Source organism: Gorilla gorilla, chromosome 16 (genome assembly GCF_029281585.2).
Source record: "Gorilla gorilla gorilla isolate KB3781 chromosome 16, NHGRI_mGorGor1-v2.1_pri, whole genome shotgun sequence".
NCBI lineage: Eukaryota > Metazoa > Chordata > Mammalia > Primates > Hominidae > Gorilla > Gorilla gorilla.
In genome coordinates this window covers 91264702-91285887 of record NC_073240.2, presented here as the reverse complement: position 1 = coordinate 91285887, position 21186 = coordinate 91264702, and the positions used below count along the sequence as shown (strand labels likewise).

The following is a 21186-nucleotide window of genomic DNA, read 5'->3' as shown; positions in this document are numbered from 1 at the left end:
ATGATTAAAGCTATGGACACCCCCCCAAAAATGGCACTTAGGTCTATGTAGAATTTCGAAGGGTCTCAAACTCCCAGAGCCTATTCACTGACCTCTTGAAAGTGTCTTCCTAATTTCCCTGGTGATAACAGCCACCTGTAGTTCTTATCCAGCATACAGCCTTGCAGGCCGCACCCTGGAGGGTCTAATTCATGGGGCCTGGGATGGGCCCAGGAATTTTTATTCTCAACAGGGCCCCCAGATGATTCTTATCATTGATGGACTTTGGGCTATTCACCCCCAGGAGACATGGATTCCAGGAGAAAACCCACTGGTTTGGACTGTGAACTTTCTTTTCTACGGTTTGGAGGTCACTCCCAGAGCAGGACAGGGTGTTGTGTGCAAAGGGGTCCAATTTATTATCCATGGAGGAAAATTAGGATAAAAGCTGGGAGCTGGGCTGGGCACAGTGGCTCACACCTGTAATCCCAGCATTTTGGGAGGCTGAGGCAAGATGATCACCTGAGGCCAGGAACTCAAGACTAGTGTGGACAACATAGCAAGACCCTATCTCTAAAATTTGAAAAAGGCCGGGCACGGTGGCTCATGCCTGTAATCCCAGCACTTTGGGAGGCTAAGGTGGGCAGATCACAAGGTCAGGAGTTTGAGACCAGGCTGGCCAACATGGTGAAACCCTATCTCTACTAAAAATACAATAATTAGCTGAGCGTGGTATGCGCCTGTAATCCCAGCTACTCAGGAGGCTGAGGCAGTAGAATTGCTTAAACCCAGGAGGCGGAGGTTGCAGTGAGCCGAGATCACACCACTGCACTCCAGCTTGGGTGACAGAGTAAGCCTCCGTCTCGAAAAAAAAAAAAAGTAAAAATAAATAAATAAAAGAAATTTTTTTTTAAGTTGGGAGCTGTTTTCTTTTTGATGAGTTAGTAATTTAGTAGGAACCCAGTGGGACATGTGTCTGTGGTCACAGCTGCTGTCTTAACTGCTTGTTTGGTATAAAAACTTTGTATTATAACTTAATGGTTCCCGTGTCTATGTCTCTTAGCAGCAGGGACTGTGTCTTGTGTTGTATACCCCCTCCTGACACATCGCAGATGTGTATGACCACCAGGGGGCCCTGCCATTCAGGAGTTTATTTTATAAACACATCATGTGCACATTGTACAAATTTAGGCTGATAATAGGGACATTTCCAGTTTTATTAGCCTTTGGTTTTTGCTTTCAGCTTTTCTTCACAGTATTAACACTCTGTGGACTTGTGATTTTTTTTTTTTGTGAGACAGAGTCTTGCTTTTGTCGCCCAGGCTGGAGTACAGTGGCACTGTCTTGGCTCACTGCAACCTCTGCCTCCCGGGTTCAAGCAATTCTCCTGCCTCAGCCTCCCGAGTAGCTGGGACTACAGGCGCCCACCACCACGCCCAACTAATTTTTGTATTTTTAGTAGAGACGGGGTTTCACCATGTTGGCCAGGCTGGCCTCGAACTCCTGACCTTGTGATCTGCCCGCCTCGGCCTCCTAAAGTGCTGGGATTACAGGCATGAGCCACTGTGCCGGACCCTGGACTTGGGATTTTTAAGTCCCCTAGTAGAGGAGAAAGATGGCAAATATATAGCATATATGCTGTCACCCTGCACAATCACTCCTTGCAGACATTAACAATCGATCATAGGGTTTTATTGCCAAGCCTAGATTCAGTTTCAGAATCCTTTTCTCTTTTTGGAGACAGAGTCTTGCTCTGTTGCCCAGACTGGAGTGCAGTGGCGCAATCACAGCTCACTGCAGCCTTGACCTCCTGGGCTCAAGTGATCCTCCTCTTCAGTCTCATGTGTAGCTGGACCACAGGTGTGTGCCACCGTGCCTGGCTAATTTTTTGATTTTTTTCTTTTTTTTGAGATAGAGTCTTGCTCTGTCACCTGGGCTGGAGCACAGTGGTGTGATCTCGGCTCACTGGAATCTCTGCCTCCTGGGTTCAAGCTGGGACTACAGGTGCACACCACCACACTCAGCTATTTTTAAAAAATATTTTTAGTAGAGCCAGGGTTTCACTATGTTAGCCAGGCTGGTCTCAAACTCCTGGGCTCAAGTGATTCTCCTGCCTCAGCCTCCCAAAGTGTTGGGATTACAGGTGTGAGCCATTGCATCCAGCCCAGAATTCTTCCTTTTTTTTTTTTCTTTAAAAAAAAAAAAAAAAGTCTTGCTATGTTGCCCAGGCTAGAGTGCAGTGGCTATTAATAGGAGCAATCATAGCCTCAAACTCCCGGGTTCAAGCAAACTTCCCACCTCAGTCTCCTGAGTAACTGGGACTACAGGTGTGCAGCACCATGCCTGGCTAGACTCTTTCTTGACATTACATTTTAGGCAGCTACTAGCAGTTGACTGGAGGAGCCTCTGCAATGAAACCTACAAATTGCTGGTTTCTAGGCCTGGCAGGGTATTAACAGCTCCCCAACTCCCTATAGTGTCTACTGTGAGAGACAGGGTCACAAGTTTGACCTGGAGTATCACTCATAGGCCACCGTTGTGGGGAGAGGAAGCTCTATGTACATTCAGCTTTGAAGGGTAAAGTTGGTGGGATTTCGGTGGAAACCATGGGGCAGCCAAGTACCAGAGTGGGATTGTGGGACCCAAGGGGCCTCATTCCACCTACCCGGATATGAGGGCCTCTCAGAGGAGGTGATATTGGCTGAAAAGCGGGGAGGCTAGTGGCTGAAGGCAGGGAATGGAGGGCAGGGGAGTACGGGTCAAGGCTGGGTTTAGGGACATGGTAGATTAGAAAGTGCTGCTCAATTTCTGCCTTCCCGAGCCACTGTGCCTAGTTTAGCCATATTCTAGAACTACCTGTACTCTTCCATAACAAATATTTTTCCTTACATCTTCTCTGCTTTGAAAATTAAATATATTTAGCCTGTTCTTAAAGGGAAGTCACAGGTTTTGATTTGCTTTTGTAATGACAAGGAACAAAGGACACCCTCTGTACTTCTGACCACTGAGCCAGGACGCCTCCCTGTTGCATACCGGCCTCTCTCTGGCCTCTGTCCTCCCATCTAGAAAATAGGGAGGGTAAGATACTTCAGTGATTCTCAAACTGTGTTCCTTGGGTCTTGCAGGGGTTATAAAAATGATTTTTTTTTTTGGAGACAGGGTCTCAGTCTGGTTGCCCAGGCTGAAAGTGCAGTATCGCGATTTCAGCTCACTGCAACCTCAGCCTCTCAGGCTCAGGTGTTCCTCCCACCTTAGTCTTCCAAGTAGCTGGGACTATAGGTGTATGCCACCACACCCAGCTAATGTTTAAATTTTTTTTTTTTTTTTTTTGAGATGGAGTTTTGCTCCTGTTGCCCAGGCTGGAGTGCAATGGTGTGGTCTCGGCTGACTGCAACGTCTGCCTCCCAGGTTGAAGCAATTCTCTTTCCTCAGCCTCCCAAGTAGCTGGGATTACAGGCATCCACCACCTCACCCGGCTAATTTTTGTATTTTTAGTAGAGACAGGGTTTCACCACACTGGCAAGGCCGGTCTTGAACTCCTGACCTCAGGTGATCTGCCCGCCTTGGCCTCGCAAAGTGCTGGGATTACAGGCATGAGCCATCACGCCTGGCCATGTTTAAATGTTTTTGTAGCGATGGGGTCTCATTATTTTGCCCAGGCTGGTCTCAAACTCCAGGACTCAAGCAATCTGCCTGCCTTGGCCTCCCAAAGTGCTGGGATTACAGGCACGAGCCATTGTGCCTGGCCAAATACATGTTTTTGAATGCATAAAGCTTTACTACTTAAAAAACTAATTTCAATTAGTTTCTAATACTAATTGATTTCTAATACTCATCAAAATAAGTACGTAACGATAAAACTAGGACACCACCTAAACGGTCCCGTCTGGGACTTTGGAAAGTACTGGATGAAAAAGCGGCAGGAGGGGCAGGCAGATCCCCAGGCCCTGGGAACGGCCTTACCTTGTGGGTGAGGGAGTGCTGCTTGAGGTGGTGAATCTGGCTGAACTCCATGCCGCATTCGGTGCACACGAAGGGTCGCACGTTCTGGTGCTTGAGCATGTGGTTCTGCAACTGGCTGCGGTAGTGGAAGGACTTGTCACACTCGAGGCACTGGTAGAGGGTGGGGCCCTGGTGGGAGGCCAGGTGGCGCTTGAGCTGGGTCAGGGTGGAGAAGTCCAGGCCGCACTCGACGCAGACATGGCAGCGGCCACTCTCATGCTTCACTTCGTGGGCCTTGAGCTCGCTGGGGTAGGCGAAGCCGCGGCCGCAGAAGTGGCAGCTGTAGGGCTTGACCTCCGAGTGCAGCAGCATGTGGCGCTTGAGGTGGCTGGTCTGCGTGAAGGCCTTGTGGCATACCTGGCACTTGTGGGGCCGGGTGCCCTGGTGCGTCAGCAGGTGCGTCTGCAGGTGGCTGGGCTGCTTGAAGAGCTTGCTGCAGTGCGGGCACGAGTGTGGCTTGATGCCGTTGTGGCCCAGGATGTGCGTCACCAGGTTGTACTTGGACGTGTAGGACTTCTCGCACATGCGGCACTGCCAGCGCTTCTGGCGGTCGCCCGCCTCCACCAGATAGGAGTCGTCAATCTGCACGTTGATGTCCAGCCGATCCAGCTGGGCCTTCTTGTGGCGTTCCACGGTCGAACCCGCCGTGTCAGCCTCGAACTCACTGGCCTCCTGCCACACGAAGCCCTGTTCCGGCTTGACAGGCTCCGGGGACTCCATGCTGGGGGCCTCGGGGTCACTCAGGGGGGCCAGGTGGGGTGGCTCGAACCCACACTCTGTGGGCAAGGCCTCTGGCCCAGGCAGCGCCATGCTGGGCTCGGGGAAGCCATCCCGGGCTGGGGCCGGGAAGTGAGGGTCATATGGGGCCACGTCCAGCTCCGGCCTCGGGGTTCGGGGCAGATGCCGGAGCGTCCGGGGCTTGCGGCTGAAGGCGCTGAGGTCGATCATCTTGACGGCGCTGCTCTGCACCAGGGCGTCGCAGCCGCTACTGGCCGCCTCGGCGGGGGCTTCTGCTGGCCCTGCGTCCTTGTCGTCACCCGGCACAGAAACCTCATAGACCTCCTGTTCCTCCTCCTCCACCTTCTCGAACTTGACCTTGGGCACCAGCCGCACAGGTGGCCGCGTCTTCCGCCGGGTGTGCTTCTCAAAGGCTGCCTCCACCTCCAGCACCTCCTCCTCCGCCGGCTCCTCCAAGGCCCTCCCGTTGCAGGCCAGCTGGTAGACGTCGGGGCCCGGTGGCTCGGGCTCTCCCATGGCTGCCCCTGAAAGCTCGGGCCCCAGGTCCGGGTAGAAGGCCTCTGCGCTTATGGTAGCTCCAAAGAGCTCATTTTCGGAGACCAGGCCAAGCACGGCGGCCTGAGCCAAGGACAGCACCACCACGGCGTCCGTCTGTGTCCCTGAGTCCATGAAGCCCTCCATCCCGTGACGGCTAGCTAGGAGGGCATCGCTGTGGGTGGAGAAGGGAAAGTTAATATTGCTGGCTCACTGCTGCACAGACAGACAACAGACACAGCACGGACAAGGGCTTGGCTGATTTTAGGTGTGTCTGGCTCTGATGTCTTTTCTACTCCTGCCTTGGGAACAGGGCACACTTGTTATTATAGGGAGCAGTGATTCCTGCTGTGTATCTGACCATCTCCTCCATCTCCCTGGGAGATCCTGGGTAAGCTCTGCCCCCTTGCTGGCCTCAGTCTTCCCATCTGTACAACAGGGAGGTGGGATTTCCTCAGCTGTTCTCAAATTGTGTTCTACAGGTCCTTCAAGAATTCCTTAAAAAGGCCGGGCATGGTGGCTCACATCTGTAATCCCAGCACATTGGGAGGCCAAGACGGGCAGATCACCTGAGGTCAGCAGGAGTTTGAGACCAGCCTGGCCAACATGGTGAAATCCTGTCTCTACTAAAAACACAAAATTAGCTAGGCGTGGTGGCCGGCACCTGTAATCCCAGCTATAGGAGGCTGAGGCAGGAGAATCACTTGAACCTGGGAGGCGGAGGTTGCAGTGAGCCGAGATCGCGCCACTGCACTCCAGCCTGGGCAGCAAAGTGACACTCTGTCTCAAAAAAAAAAAAAAAAAAATCCTTAAAAATCGGATTCAAAAATGCAAAAAATAAAGATTCCACTATTTAAAAACTGATTTTAAAAGGCCCACCTACTCAAATGTAATATGTGCCACATTCTAACACATTCTACTGTAGCCCCACTGGCTTTGTTGCCAAAGTAATTAATTTGCACAGACCTTGGGACTGTGTGGTGAGGTGTTAACTGTCATTATTGGTAATGGCTCGGCTGTATGAACGAGAACGTATGGCAGAAAAACACAACATAAAAAAATAAACTAGGTGCTGAGGCCGATCTCAAACACTGGCTATCACTTGTCAGCCCCGATGCTAAACATCTGCATCTATCACAAGCGGTTGTTGTTTTTCTTGATTAGCTAAATGTTATACATTTAAATATCTAAATTTATACTGATAAAAATATCACTTTTATCTGATTTTATACGTTGGAGTTCCATGTCCGATCTGATTTGAAAGAAGAGCTCCTTGACAGCTAACATGTTTGAGGCCACTATCCGAATTGAATGCTCAAACAGGCTCCCAAGTTCACATTCACAGCCTCTCAACTAAGGTTTTTTCTTTCTTTTTGATTAGAGATAGGGTCTTGCTCTGTTGCCCAGGCTACTGTGACACAATCATGGCTCACTGCAGTCTCAACCTCCAGCACTGAAGTGATCCTCCTGCCTCAGCCCCCCGAAATGCTAGGATTATAGACATGAGCCACTGTACCTGCCTCTAACATGATCTTCTAAATAGTGCCAATGTGCCCACGTGCCCAGGTACAAACCCCCAGCACAGCGGCCTCTTCCCTCGCTGGGGGCTCCAGCCACATATGGAGGCACCTGCTCTGTGAGCCGTCTGTGGAGCCCGGTCTTTTCACCCATGGGTCTTCCCACCTGGGGTGGCCTTTTCCCAACCCTGCTGACCCCTGCTCCTCCCACCAGCCTCCGAGGCGTGGCTCGAGGTCCACCTGCTCCTGGAGCCATCCCGACTCTCCTGGCCTGCCCTCGTGCCCTCTCCAGGCTTCCAAGGACTGCAGCACGCCAGGCAGTGTGCCTGTAGGGGGTGGCGACCTCCTCCTGGGCCTATACCCCTTGCCCTGGTTCAACACCTGGCACATCAGAGGAGAGGGGATGGCATTACTGGGGCGACTCTCGCCTGCTTTGCTCCCAGGGCTCCCAATGGACCAACTACCAGCCTCTCCCAGGGCCACTGTCAGGCACATGGTCGGCAGCCCTTCCTCAGGAAACCGGCTCCGGGCAAGGCGTCCCCCTCCCCCCAGCGGCCAGCGGAGCTTCCCCTTCCTGAGGACGGCTAAAAATACCCCAGACAGGAATTTAGCCTCCTTGAAACGGACACCAAAGATTAAACCATTAAGCTTAGAGTGAGGCTCTCGTGGAAGGGATCAGATAGAAGGAAACCTCGGCCTGGGGGTCAGGGTACATCTGGAACAGGCCGCAGGGGCTAAACCTGCTTCCAAACCACCACACCCCACCCCAATGTCCAGCTGCTGGGAAATGCAGTCGGCGAGGACCTCGAGTGCCAGCTCAGTCACTTGCAAGTGACTAAGCAAAGTCATGCCAGTGGCTCAGTTTCCCTATCTGAAAAACGGGGATGAAAACACTCACCCATGGAAGGGTTGTGAGGGCCCAGCGTCCTAACACAGGTGAAGCAGCTTGGTTCATTATAAGGCCCTAACCAACTGTAAAGAATCACTGTTGGCGGGGGCATGGTGGCTCACACCTGTAATCCCAGCACTTTGTGAGGCTGAGGCGGGCGGATCACTTGAGGTCAGGAGTTCGAGACCAGCCTGGCCAACATGGTGAACCCTCATCTCTACTAAAAATACAAAAATTAGCCGGGTGTGGTGGTGGGTGCCTGTAATCCCAGCTGCTTGGGAGTCTGAGGCAGGAGAATCACTTGAACCCAGGAGGCGGAAGTTGCAGTGAGCAGAGATCGCGCCATTGCATTCCAACCTGGGTGTCACAGTGAGACTCTGTCTCAAAGGAAGAAAAAAAGAACCATTATTATCTGCCCAGATCTCTGGGAGAAGGCTTTTCTGAAAAAAGCCACAGAGCCAAGAGATGTTTCCATTCTTGGGCCCCAAATTCAGCAAAGCTTAAGTGATTCTGAGGACAACCACTAGAGACTGAGAACTCATTCATTCATTTGTACAATAAATAGCCGCTAAATCCCTGCTATGGGTTAGGGCTTGTGCCTGGAGACAGCAAGGTGAATGAGGCAGGGGTCCTGCCCCTTGGGGCCCACCACAGCCACCCCCAGTGCCCTCCAGCCACTGTCAGGTTTGCAGAGCACGCTGAGGAGCATGGCTGCCTCCTGTCGCGACAGTCCGTCTGACACAGCACCCAGCGGCAACCCTCCTGTCTGTTGTGGGGTTTGGGCAAATGATGTGTTCAGCAGTTTTTGTAAACTTCCCCAAAGGCAGGAGCAGCAAGAAGGAGGAACTAAGCGTCAATGGCCAAGCCAGTGCTTCCCCCTTGGCCCTGGATGCTGAGTTCAATCCAGGCCCTGCCGTCTACTAGCCGTGTGACATCAGATGATTCTCATCTCTATGGGGGGGAAGAGGCTCCTGACTCATGGGACAGTGAGATGAGGATGTCAGTGTCGTTAGTTCCCTTCCCTCTCCTTTCCCCTGCAGCCTAATACCAGGAATCAGCCCCCTCCCGCCAACCTCAAGGGCGCGGGCATAAGGTAACAGTTAACACTGCTTTAGAGGTGAGGAGAGGGCAAAAACGCCAGCCAGCAAACTGCCCGTGGGAGCTGAAGTGTGGTTCCCTACAGCAAGGGTAACCATGGAGCTGACCGTCCACACCGGGCCCCTTTCTACAAGGGGCCACTCCTTACAGTCACACCAGGACACCTGAAGCTACCATATGAACAGGTAGCTGGGACTTGAGAAGGTGCGTCTGTGTCAGGAGCCTGTGCTTGGCTGTAGAAAGGGACTAACCCAGAGTCCTTGTTCCTGAGGGTTTGTGCCTAAGTGGGGGCAGGGCGGGGGCAGAGAGAGCTGCCAACAACTGACGACAAACACCACGGAAGACCTACAGCTTCTCATTACAGACTCACGAGGTCCCCAGTCAGCCATTTAATACTAGGAACAACCCGGGGGGCAGGGGTGGGGTAGTGTGCTCCCCACCTCACGCCCCAGGAAATCCAGGCTTGACTAACACACTCCCAAGTGCCCCATCAATGAAGGGGGAGTTGGGTCTGCAGCCAGGCCCGTGTGGCCTCACAGCTGGGTCCCATCTGTGCTCCTGCAGCTATGCACCCGCGGAGGTCACACCCGAGCCTGGCTCCTCAGTTCTCAGGAGCTGTCCTGGGTCACCACAGGCCAGCAGGGGCATGTAGGCACGACCTGGGCAAACTGCAACATGAAGGCTCGGGCTGCTTCCTGGCTGGCTGGTCCAGGGCCCCAGCCGGCTGGGGGAACTGGGGTCTCTCCTTCTACTAGAAGTCTTCATTGAGCCACTGCCCACCTGGGCAGTTGGCCCCACACTTTCTTTTACACTGGCCTGGAGACTTGGCTGAGTAGAACACACACCACCCTGTAATGCTCTCTTTGAGAGGCTTATGGGGGCAGGCCCCGTGTCCATGTTGTCTTGTTCACTGGGGCGGCCAGGCAGGCTCTGTGTGTGTGCGTGTGCGTGCGTGTGTGTATGCAGAAGGGGCTCTGCTGAGGAGGGAATCTAATTTACCTGCGTTTCACATGTGTGTTCTGCCTGCCTATCACACACGGAAATGAGGAGTGGGGAGGCCCGGTATCACTCTGTTCTCCCTCCTCCTGGGCCAGCATTGTGGCTCGTGTCTCCTCACCCGCTCTGGTTCCATCTCCCAGGCTAAACCCTTCTGTTTATGTCCTGGCACAGGGCCGTCCAGGGCAGGAAGAGAGCCTGCCAGGTGTGCATCACCTGTGTGCCAGGGCTGCCTCCCCACCCAACCCAAGGCCCCTCTGTCATCCGCCTGGGGCCCCACTGTGGTCCCTCCCTTCTTAGAGTAGGGCCTCTCCCACCACTTGTGCTGAGGACTCAGAACAAAAGCTCCCCCCATGTCCAGGAGAAAGGGGAGCTCAGACTGCCCCAGGCTGGCGAGATGAGGGGCGTCCACTGGCTGGGATGTGGTGTGGCCTCCCACCAGGATGCCCTCGGTCCCCAGGGTGGGGAGAAAGTCAATGTGAAAGGCGGGGAAATAGAGACACAGATGAGCTGCCTGATTGTAGTTGTGCTGGGAGTGGGGGAAGGGAGGACATATCAGAGAGAGAGAGAGAAAGGGAGAGGGAGAGAAGAAATGAAGAGACAGGGAAGGGGGGGCAGAGGAGGAGCCTGAGTGAGGGGGAGGGAGAGAGAATGAGGCTGTGGAGGCCAAGAAACAAAGGCGGGAGGGGGAGGGGCGTGCAGTGACACCGGAAGCCCAGGACTGCCCTATTTCCCAGGGCTCGGCACCTCCACCTCCCAGGCCTGAGGGCCAGGCCAGCCCCTGGGGAGGGAACAAAGACTCATCGTCTGGGGGCCGGCAGGGGACCTTCCCCACCCAAGCAGGGACGCAGTCTCCTCAGAGCTCTGGAATCTCTAACTGTGACTTCACCTACGGCTTTGCCCCAGGGGTCCTGTAAAGGCTGGGCAAGTCGCCTGGCTCCTCCACCTGTCTCCATTTCCTGATCTGTAAAATGGGCACAAGAGCCTACTTGGAACGGGAACTATTGACCTACCTGCTGGTTAGCAGGGTCCCTTCCCCAAGCTGTGACAGCACCTCCTCTCATCCCACAATGCTCACAACAGTGCTCCTTTCCTCTCATGGGGACCCCATCACTCTAGGAGCAGAGGAGGGTCGGGTGGGATCAGGGTGGCTGGTGTTCCCTGGGACACAGATCTCAGGGCAGAGAGTGGGTGAAGACACCCAAAACCTGGTCTGGCAGGACAGGAGCCATTTTGAAGGAAGAACCAACAGGACCTTGTGGCCACCTGGACACTCTTTGACTAGTTCCCACCTCCAGGGAGATCTCAAACACCAACTGAAGGGCGGGCGCGGTGGCTCACACCTGTAATCCCAGCACTTTGGGAGGCCGAGGCAGGCGGATCACTTGAGCTCAGGAGTTTGTGACCAGCCTGGGTAACGTGATGAGCTCTCATCTCTGCAAAAAAATGCAAAAATTAGCTAAGTGTGGTGGCATGCCTGTAGCCCCAGATATTCGGGAGGCTGAGGCAGGAGAATCGCTTGAGCCCAGGAGGCGAAGGTTGCAGTGAGCTGAGATCACGCCACTGCACTCTAGCCTGGGTGACAGGCGTGAAACCCTGTCTCAAAAAACAAAACAAAAAAAAGTATAGAAATAAAGAAAAAGCAAGCAAGCAAACAAACAAAAACAACCAATAGACAGAGGTCTGGGGCTTCTGCCAGGCCAGGCTTGGGACATCACCAACCACCCGTGATCAATGTAATTTGATGACTATTTCCTGAGGGTCCAGTGAGCCCATACTCCCTGACACAGCCTCAGCAGTGCCTCGAACTTATCCTGGAAGGCCTGTTGGCTCCTCATCTTGGCCTTGAATCACCAGGTTGCTCAGAGACTGCAGTCGCCAGCCCTGCAGCTGAACCTCTGACTTTTTATTTATTTATTTATTTTTCGAGACAGTGTCTCGCTCTGTTGCTCAGGCTGGAGTGCGGTGGAGCGATACTGGATCACTGCAACCTCTGCCTCCTGGGTTCAAGCAATTCTCCTGCCTCAGCCTCCAAAGTAGCTGGGATTACAGGCGCCCACCACCATGCTCGGCTAATTTTTTATATTTTTAATAGAGGCAAGGTGTTCACCATGTTGGCCAGGCTGGTCTCGAACTCCTGACCTCAGGTGATCCACCTGCCTCGTCCTCCCAGAGTGCTGGGATTACAGGCGTGAGCTACTGCGCCCGGCCTGACTTTTTATTTTTTTAAGAGATGGGCCTTCCTCTGTTGTCCAGGCTGGAGTGCAGTGGTGCCATCATAGCTCACTGCAGCCTCAAACTCCTGGGCTCAGGCAATCCTCCTGCCTCAGCCTCCCAAGTAGGTGGGACTAAAGGCATGTGCCACCACACCTGTCTAATTTTACATTGTTTTTGTAGAGATGGAGTCTTGCTAAGTTACCCAGGCTGGTCTTGAACTTCTGGGGTCAAGCAATCTTATCACCTTGGCCTCCCAAAGTGCTGGGATGACAGGCCTAAGCCACTGTGCCAGGCTTGAGCCACTGATTTAATGCACATTTACTAAACCTATTAGGTGCTTGCTTGTGGGTAGATAGAAGGGGCAAATTAAAGTTCTCACCCTTGGGGAGTTAACTTGCATAAGCTCAGTCCACATGAAGCACCAGGATCTCTGGGAGGCGGGGGCTGCAGTATGGGGGTGGGGTGGGGACAGGACCGAGGACTGGGTTCCGTGGAGGCAGTTCAGGACCCAACAGAGCAAGAGCGGGGAGGGGGCTCCTGACCCTGGGTCTGGCATTCAAGCCCTCCAGGATGTGGCTCTGGGCCTTTTGCCCCTTGGAGTCCAGGGCCCTGGGGCTGGAGAGGCTGAAGCTGGAGTGGGCGGGACAGGTAACCAGGTGGGAGGAGAAGAGGAAGTTCCAGGCCTGTACACCCGCTGTGAAAAACATGCACGGGATTTCACCGCCTAAGGAAACCAGCCTCTTGGTTTCCCCTGTTGTCCTCCTCGCAGGAGGCTTCAAGGGAAACTCTACTCACATGCGCAGAAGGGAAGAGGAAGCGAGAGCTGGGAGGCCTGTACCTCGGGGCCCCTTGCCACAGTCTCACTTCTGCCCAGCCCACAGGCCTCAGGAGCCAGAGGCCCAGGGAGCTGCTGCCGGCACGGGGGAGGGGCAGGGGAAGTTCGAGAGTCTCTTCCTCCTGCGATCCTGTCTCTGCCTTGCTTCCCCTTTCCCTGTGGACAGATTCACTGAGCCCCACCTCTGGGAGTCAGAGTGGCTGGGCCCCTGACACAGGGCCACCAACCCACAAACCCCCGTGATGCGCACCATACCCGGCCCTGTTAACAGATGAGGAAACTGAGGCCCAGGGAGGGGAAGGGAATGGTCCAAGGTCACACAGTGAGACGGTGGGGGAGCAAGGACTAGAATGCAGGTCTCCAGCCCCGCAGCCCCCATAGCCTTTTGGTAGGTGGGATGCACTGCCCATGCCTTCATTTGCTGCCCAAGATGGCTCCCAGGCAGGCTCCACTGCCCCTCTGCCCCCCACTCACCGATGTTTCCTACCTTGGGGCCTCTGCACAGGCTGATTCCCCTGCCAGGACTGCCCTTCCCTCAAACTGGGTGAATTTCCCATCATCTTTGAGGATTTAGTGCAGGCACTGCTTCCCTTGAAGTACATGAGGACAGGATGAGGACCCTCTCCCAGCCTGAGACCATCACTGTAGTGGTAAATCTTATGCGTCATCTTGGCTAAGCTATGGTGCCCGGCTGTGTGCTTGGCTAAGCCAGATGTTGCTATGAAGGTATCCTGTAGATGTGACTCACATTTACAATCGGTTGACTTTAAGAAAAGCAGATGACCCTCCATAATGTGGGTGGGCATCAATCAGTTGAAGGCCTTAAGAGCAAACATTGAGGTTTCCCAGAGAAAGAATTCTGCCTTGAGACTGTAACTTATGAATCTTGCCTGAGTTTCCAGCCCCCGGGTCTGCCCTGCAGATTTTGGACTTGCCAGCCCGCACAATCACAGGAGCCAATTCCTTAAAAGAGACCTCTCTGTGTACGTGTGTGTGTATATGTATATATATATATAGTGTCTCCTACTGGTTCTATTTCTCTCTAGAACCCTGACTGATACAATCACACTGTGGATCATCTCCCCCGACAGCCAGGCCACCCACAGGACAGTGACTGCAGAGGAACAGAGGGGGCCCAGCAGGGGAGTGTCTCTAGAGAAAGACACAAGCATACAGAAAAGGGAAGAGAAGGAAACTGACAGTCTCCAAGGGACCAAGACTGAATGCGGTAAGTGAGACGGAGAGTGAAACTCTTGCCTGAGAGTTCTACCAAGGCTTTGCTCTTCTCTGAGCACCTCACTCCCAGGACAGTCCTGCCTCCTCCTTGGGGTGGTGTCCAGGCAGCATAGGGAAGGGCCTCTCCAGATTAGTTAGCAAGAGCAGATGCACACTCTCAGTGACCTGACCTTGTCTGGTTAATCAAGCCAGAGGGCCCTCCCCACCCCAGGTGCCTTCTTCCTTGCCTTCCCCCGCTAATGGCAGAGTCCCCAGGAGCTCAGGCCCAGGAGCTCTGAGTGCTTTCTCACCTGACGCCCTCCCAGGTGAGACAGCCCCTCCCACAGGGCCTGCTCTGACAACCCTCGCTCTCTTGATCCATCCCCCAGGCCCCGGTGCACCTACACCTGACCTGGGAGCCACGCCTCTGCTTCTATAAGCTGAGGGCTGAGGTGGGCCTGACTGCCACAGGGTGGCCCCTGCGTGAGGATCTCCCTCCTCTAAGAGGTCACAGTGCCCTAAAACCCAAGGAAATGAGGGGTGAAGCCCCCATGTCGAGGCATGAACTATTTTGATGTGACTTCTCAGACACAAACTCTTGTGAAGACAGAGACCCTGGGTCCACAGAGTTCCAGAACTGGTATCGTTTGATCAGAATGCCAATACCGGGGTCTCACTCTAGACCAGTTAAACCAGAATCTCTGGGTTCAGGGCCTGGACATGGGATTTTCTAGAGGCTTCTTAAGTGATTCTGATTCTCCAAATTATTATTATTATTATTATTATTATTAAGTCTTGCTCTGTAACCCAGGCTGGAGTGCAGTGGCATGATCTCAGCTCACTGCAACCTCCACCTTCTGGGTTCAAGAGATTCTCGTGCCTCAGCCTCCCGAGTAGCTGGGACTACAGGAGCGCGCCACCACGCCTGGCTCATTTTTGGATTTTTTAGTAGACATGGTGTTTCACCGTGTTACCCTGGCTGGTCTCAAACTCCTGGGCTCAAGTGATCCACCCAGCTTGGCCTCCCAAAGTGCTGGGATTATAGGTGTGAGCCACCGTGCCCGGCCTCGAAGTTAATTAGCAAGAGTTGACGCATACTCTCGGTGACCTGGCCTTGCCTGGTGAATCAAGTGGGAGGCCCCTCCCCACCCCAGGTGCCTTCTTCCTCACCTTCCCCTAATGGCAGCTGCCCCACTTCCAGCCCTGGGCCTCCAAGCATAGCATACCCCCACCATCTAGGGCAGTTCATACAGAAGCTGGGCCCAGACCTATGGCCTGGCCCTCCCCATCCCCTGAAAGAACTTGGGCCAAAGTTTCCTCTCTTGGAAACACGGCTCTGCATTAAGCCTCAGTCCATCAGCCACAGGAGCAGATGTGCAAAGAACACACAAAGGAGTGCCATGGGGTAAAGTGAGGCCAGAACACAAAGGGGCAGAGAGCTTGGGCAAGTGGGGGTGGTGGGGTGGGTGTCTCAGGAGAGCCCGAGGGAATGCTGATCCCAGAAGGCACCGGGATTCTGGATGGTGCCCAGCCCCTGCCCCTAGCCTGGGGAACCCTCGCTGGCAATCAACCCCCCTTAGCCCTGAGGTGAGTTGGGTGGGCCTCTGGTTCTTATAGAAATGAGCCTGCCTAAACTAACAGGGCGTCTGCTGCACAAATTACTATGGGCAAATGCTGAGCTGCCTGCAGAGCTGCATAAAAAGCACATGGTAGCTTCTCTTTGATGCTAAGTACAGGAGTAATGTGCCGCCTATGATCTGAAGACACCAGGATCCCAGAAGCCATGGGCCTGATCCTCCCACCTCGCAGCTCACATGCCCAGTAAACGCATGCATGCTTCTTTACTGCAAGGGAGGGATGCTTGGCTCTCCCATGGCAGGATGGTGGCCTTGCTGAAGACCCTGTGCTTCAGCCACTTTGGCTGTGGGTCTTGGAATCTTTACCGGCAGGGCTGAAAGGAACTTTGGGGACCCTCCTGTCCAATGCCATCATTTTACAGATATGGAAACCAAGACCCCAAGGCCCCTACCCCTCAGTGAGGACTAATCTGGAGCTCTTTTTTTTTTGAGACGGAGTTTCGCTCTTGTTGCCTAGGCTGGAGTGCAATGGTATGATCTCGGCTCATCGCAACCTCCGCCTTCTGGATTCAATTGACTCTCCTGCCTCAGCCTCCTGAGTAGCTGGGATTACAGGCATGCGCCACCACGGCCCGGCTAATTTTTTTTGTATCTTTAGTAGAGACAGGGTTTCTCCATGTTGGTCAGGCTGGTCCTGAGGTCTTCCGACCTCAGGTGATCCACCCGCCTCGGCCTCCCAAAGTGCTGGGATTATAGGTGTGAACCACTGCACCTGGCTTTTTTTTTTTTTTTTTTTTTTTTAAGATGGAGTCTTGCTCTGTCGCCCAGGCTGGAATGTAGTGGTGTGATCTTGGCCCACTGCAACCTCCACCTCCTGGTTCAAGCGATTCTCCTGCCTCAGCCTCCCAAATAGCTAGGATTACAGGTGTGCACCACCATGCCTGGCTAATTTTTGTATTTTTTTAGTAGAGACGGGGTTTCACCATGTTTCCCAGGCTGGTCTTGAACTCCTGACCTCAGGTGATCCACCTGCCTCAGCCTCCCAAAGTGCTGGGATTACAGGCGTGGGCCACCGTGCCTGTGGAGCTCTTGACTCCTCGTGTTTCCTTCCATCCATGTCAAACATGGGGGTCACCCCCCAGCTCAGGCTCTCCCACCAGGCTGTTTGCCTTCTACCGTCTGGGGGCCATGAAGGTGTGCACAGGAGATCATACAGGGCAAGGAATTTCCACCATTCAACCCACCTGCAGGAAATGTTTTGAGCTCTCAAGAGTTCTGCCATGCACCTGTCCCTTGCCCTAGCATGCTAATAGTCAGTCAAAAGAGAGAAGACTGAAGCAAGCCTTATGGTTGTACCAATCGGTCACGACATCCCACCTGCTCCACATCCCAGTCACCTCCCATTGCTCTTGCAATCAAGCCCAAACATCTCACCAAGGGCCTCCAGAACTTGTCTGGTTGGTCCCTGCCTCCATGACAAGTCCACAACGTGCTGCTGTCCCCTCCCTCCATGTGAAGCCACGTGGACTTCATCGATGCTCTTTAATAGACCTCGCCTGCACACGGCCTCTTCACACATGCTGTCCCCTACCTGGAATGCTCTTCCTCATTCCTCTCCCTTCAGCTTTCAGCTGAGGTATCACTTCCTCAGGAAGCTTGCCCGGACCCCCTGCCCCACCCTGACCAGGTCTAGACCCCAGGTCCTGTGTAATCTCAAATTTCATACTTTTCCTTCCTGGACCTTATTGTAACTTTAAATGATTTGTTAATGATTTATTTATTTATAGAATTACTGGCCTAATAGCTACCATCCCAGTTAGATTCTGGCATCCCAGTTAGATTACATTCTCCAAGGGCAGAGACCTTGCCTGTTTGCTCACCACTGCATCCCTAGCAGAGTACACAGATAGAATAAATTGTTGCCCTTTTGAGAATACCCATATTCAAGGGCAAAGAAAAAAGAGGCCCCTTGCCGAGCCCAGCTTTGGACAGCCGCCAGATAGACCCTGCCCGCCTCTTTTCCCTGAGCTTTAGGGCCAGTTCCTGTTCCGAGGGGGAGGGGCAGCAGGCCTCATGTTTCCAGAGGGCTCCACATCTTTCCTCCAAGTCCAGAAGCAAAGAAGCACATCTGTCCCCCAAACAAGTACGCTATCCTGGACCCAGAGATCACCAGCTTCATGTAACAGGAAAAACAGACAAAACTTCAGCTCACAAGTTCAAGGGGACAAAGATAAGAATCAAAGGAAGTAACAATAGGACCATTCACTGCACTTGAACTTCATCAGGGCCTGGGATGAAAGCACACCATTTCTAGCCATCGGGGCAGTCCTCTGGGATGGGGCGTACCATTTCCATTATACAGACGTGGAAACTGAGGCAGTCCCCTGCAGGCAGGATAGAGCAGGCCCCAGCTGGGTGGGCCCAGGGCCGAGACCCAGCCCTCTCCACCTCAGCTCTCAGGGATGGGCTTTCTGGGTCTTGTCTTCCTCCCCTGCCAACCTGTTTTCCCACACCGGGGCCTAATTCACACCTGGGAGCCCCTCATGGCTTCCCTTCCTCCTCACCAAGCCTCGCCTCAGACCCCTCCTGCACCAAGCCCTCCGCCTTCTCCATCCCGTCTTCCTCTCCCTCCATTCCTCCCCTCCTTCGGTTTCCGTGGCAACCCCATCCTCCGCTCTGCCACTCGGTCCTGCCTTCCCATCTCATCTCTTTCTTCCCTCTTTCATCTCTCCCCTCATTGCAGTGTACAGTCCAAATCCCCCTCTGTCCTTTGCCTCTGCTCTCTCACTCCATTTTACTCTCCTTTTATCTCCTTCAATGTTCTCTTGTCATCTCAGGGTGACATTTATTTATCTCTTGCTTAAAAATAAAAAAGAAAAGAAGGAAGAAAGGAGGGAAAAAGAAACCCCATTCCATCAGCCAGGGCTTCTCCAGATCAGTCCCGGCCTTCTCTCTCTCGGGTCATCTCTAAGGGTCAGACTCCCCACAGTGGCCAGGAGGGAGGAGACAAACCCCAGAATGGACCCCTGCCTGCCACAGGGAAGCTTCTCTATTGACCTCACCTAGGGAAGGGAGAAAGAAAACACACGGGTGGGAAGTGTGTGTTGGGGGGGCTCCCTGGGAGGAGGCATCCCAGAGAGCCTGGCCCTGCTTCTCTGAGGTCAGGGTAGGGGAGAAGCCGGCACCCGCATCAGGATGAAGCAAGGGCAGGACCTAGAGCAGGGGGTAAGCCAGTGCAGAAGTCCCCCATGACCAGCCCCAGGCAGGAATTCACTGCTGACTGGCGCAGTGGCTCACACCTATAATCCCAGCACTTTGGGAGGCCAAGGAGGGAGGATCATTTGAGCTCAGGAGTTCGAGACCACCCTGGGCAACATTGTGAAACCCCATTTCTACAAAATATTAACAGGCCATGATGGCACGTGCCTGTAGTACCAGCTACTTGGGAGGCTGAGTGGGAGGATGTCTTGAGTCTGGGAGGTCGAGGTTGCAGTGAGCCGTGATCACACCACTGTACTCCAGCCCGGGTGACAGAGTGAGACCGTGTCTCAAAAGAAAAAAAAAAAAAAGGAATTCACTGCTGTCCAGGGAAACCCAACCATTCACCACCCCACGCTGCCTCTTCAGGCCCTACCTTGCCTTGTGTGAATGAGACACAGGGCCTGGCCCCAGGCTGAGGCACCCAGCAAATGCTCAGGGTGCCCAGCTCCCTCACTCCAAACAGGATGGTGAGATTCACCAATTCCCCAAAATTCACTCTTCTATGTTTCTAAATTGCCTCTGAGTAAAGGAAGCAAAATTCATGGGCTTTCCCACCCATGTGTCTGTGCCCCGAGTTTAAGGCAGAATGAAAGGTTGCCACCTCTTTCTGATTTCTTTTCAGCCATCATTTACTGAGCTCATATTATGGACCAGGCACAAGGGACAGGCTGTCCCAGGGAGATAGACATTTTATTTTATTTTATTTTATTTTATTTTATTTTATTTTATTTTAATGATTATTATTTTTTGAGGCAGAGTCTCTCTCTGTCGCCCAGGCTGGGGTGCAGTGGCGCCATCTCAGCTCACTGCAACCTCCGCCTCCCCGGTTCAAGCGATTCCCCTGCCTCAGCCTCCCAAGTAGCTGGAATTACAGGCATGTGCCAACACGCCCGGCTAGTTTTTTTGTATTTTTAGTAGAAATGGGGTTTCACCATGTTGGCCAGGCTGGTCTCGAACTCCTGACCTCAGATGATCTGCCCACCTCGGCCTCCCAAAGTGCTGGGATTACAGGTGTGAGCCACCGAACTCGGCCCAAGATAGACGTTTTAATTTTCATTTTACAGATGAGCAAACTGAGGCTTAGAGAAGCTGTGATTTGTCTACGTTACAGAGCCAGTAAGAGATAAAGGCAGGATTGGAGCTGATTATAATCACATTCTTCCCCATTTACTCCTCTTCTTCCTGTGTTCCTGGGAGGACTGAGGTCACAACACTCCGAGTCCTCCTTAGCTCAGCCTCCTCCTGGCTTCTCCATTGCTGTTTTTAATCTCGAGTGATCAGAAATGACAGGAGAAACAAAGATCTGGGAATGGAGATTGACTGCAGAAAATGAAGCAAACCGATGATGGCTGTGGCCCCAGCATCTCAAAGTGACCAAGAGAAGAGATGCACTGGTGGAAAATGGGATCAAGTCCCCTGCGACAAAAAAAAGTCACATGGGGATGAAGAAAGGGGCCCTAGGTTTTCAGGAGCCCTCGAGCTGTGTGAGTGTCTGGCTGCAGGTGAGAAGCGTTGCTGCGCCAGGGATCAGGCCAGGGAGGGGCCATGGTATTGGTAGTCCTCCACTAAAAGGCTGGCTCAGCACCTCTGGGGCCCCAGGAGCAAGGTCCGAGGAGGGGGAGATGAGAAGCAGCAGAGGTGGGGAGGAAATGGGGAAGGACAGCCCCTTCCTCTGCAGGTGGTAGAAGGGAGGGATACATGGTTCTCAGTCCAGCAGACCTGTCCTCCACCCCCAGCTCTGCCACTTAGGAGCTGTACACCCTCAGGCAAGTGTCTCAACCTCCCTGGGATTTGGTTTCCTTGTCTGTATAGTGACAGGAGAAGGGTCTAATCACTGAGCCCTTCCTTTCAGCCTGGAGTTGTGCCTGTTGAAATCATTTTTATACAGCACAGAATCTTGACAACAAAACCTATTTACAGAGGAGGAAACCAAGGCACAGGAGTTGAGTGATTCACCCACAGTTACCAGGTACACCAGAGAATAAGTGGAGTTGGGTCTAACCTAAATGCCTCTGCTTTTATTAATTAATTAATTATTATTATTATTATTTTGAGACAAAGTCTCACTCTGTCACCAAGGCTGGAGTGCAGTGGCGCCATCTCAGCTCACTGCAACCTCTGCCTCCCCAGTTCAAGCGATTCTCCTGCCTCAGCCTCCTAAATAATTGGGATTACAGGCACCCACCACCACACCCAGCTAATTTTTGTATTTTTAGTAGAGGCAGGTTTTGCCATGTTGGCCAGGGTGGTCTTGAACTCCTGACCTCAGGCGATCTGCCCGCCTCAGCCTCCCAAAGTGCTGGGATTGCAGGCGTGAACCACTGCGCC

At 53.3% G+C, this 21186-nt stretch overlaps 1 protein-coding gene across 2 annotated transcripts in view; it reads right to left on the bottom strand.

Moving 5' to 3' along the window:
* ZNF710 (zinc finger protein 710) overlaps window positions 1-21186 on the bottom strand; it is an 81238-nt gene that overhangs the window by 9636 nt on the left and 50416 nt on the right. For both annotated transcript variants that reach the window (XM_004056754.5, XM_055363095.2), the window contains exon 2: window positions 3943-5428. In XM_004056754.5, coding sequence (XP_004056802.1) covers window positions 3943-5400 — 1458 coding nt within the window. In that variant the 5' untranslated portion in view covers window positions 5401-5428. The remainder of the gene's footprint in view (window positions 1-3942; window positions 5429-21186) is intronic.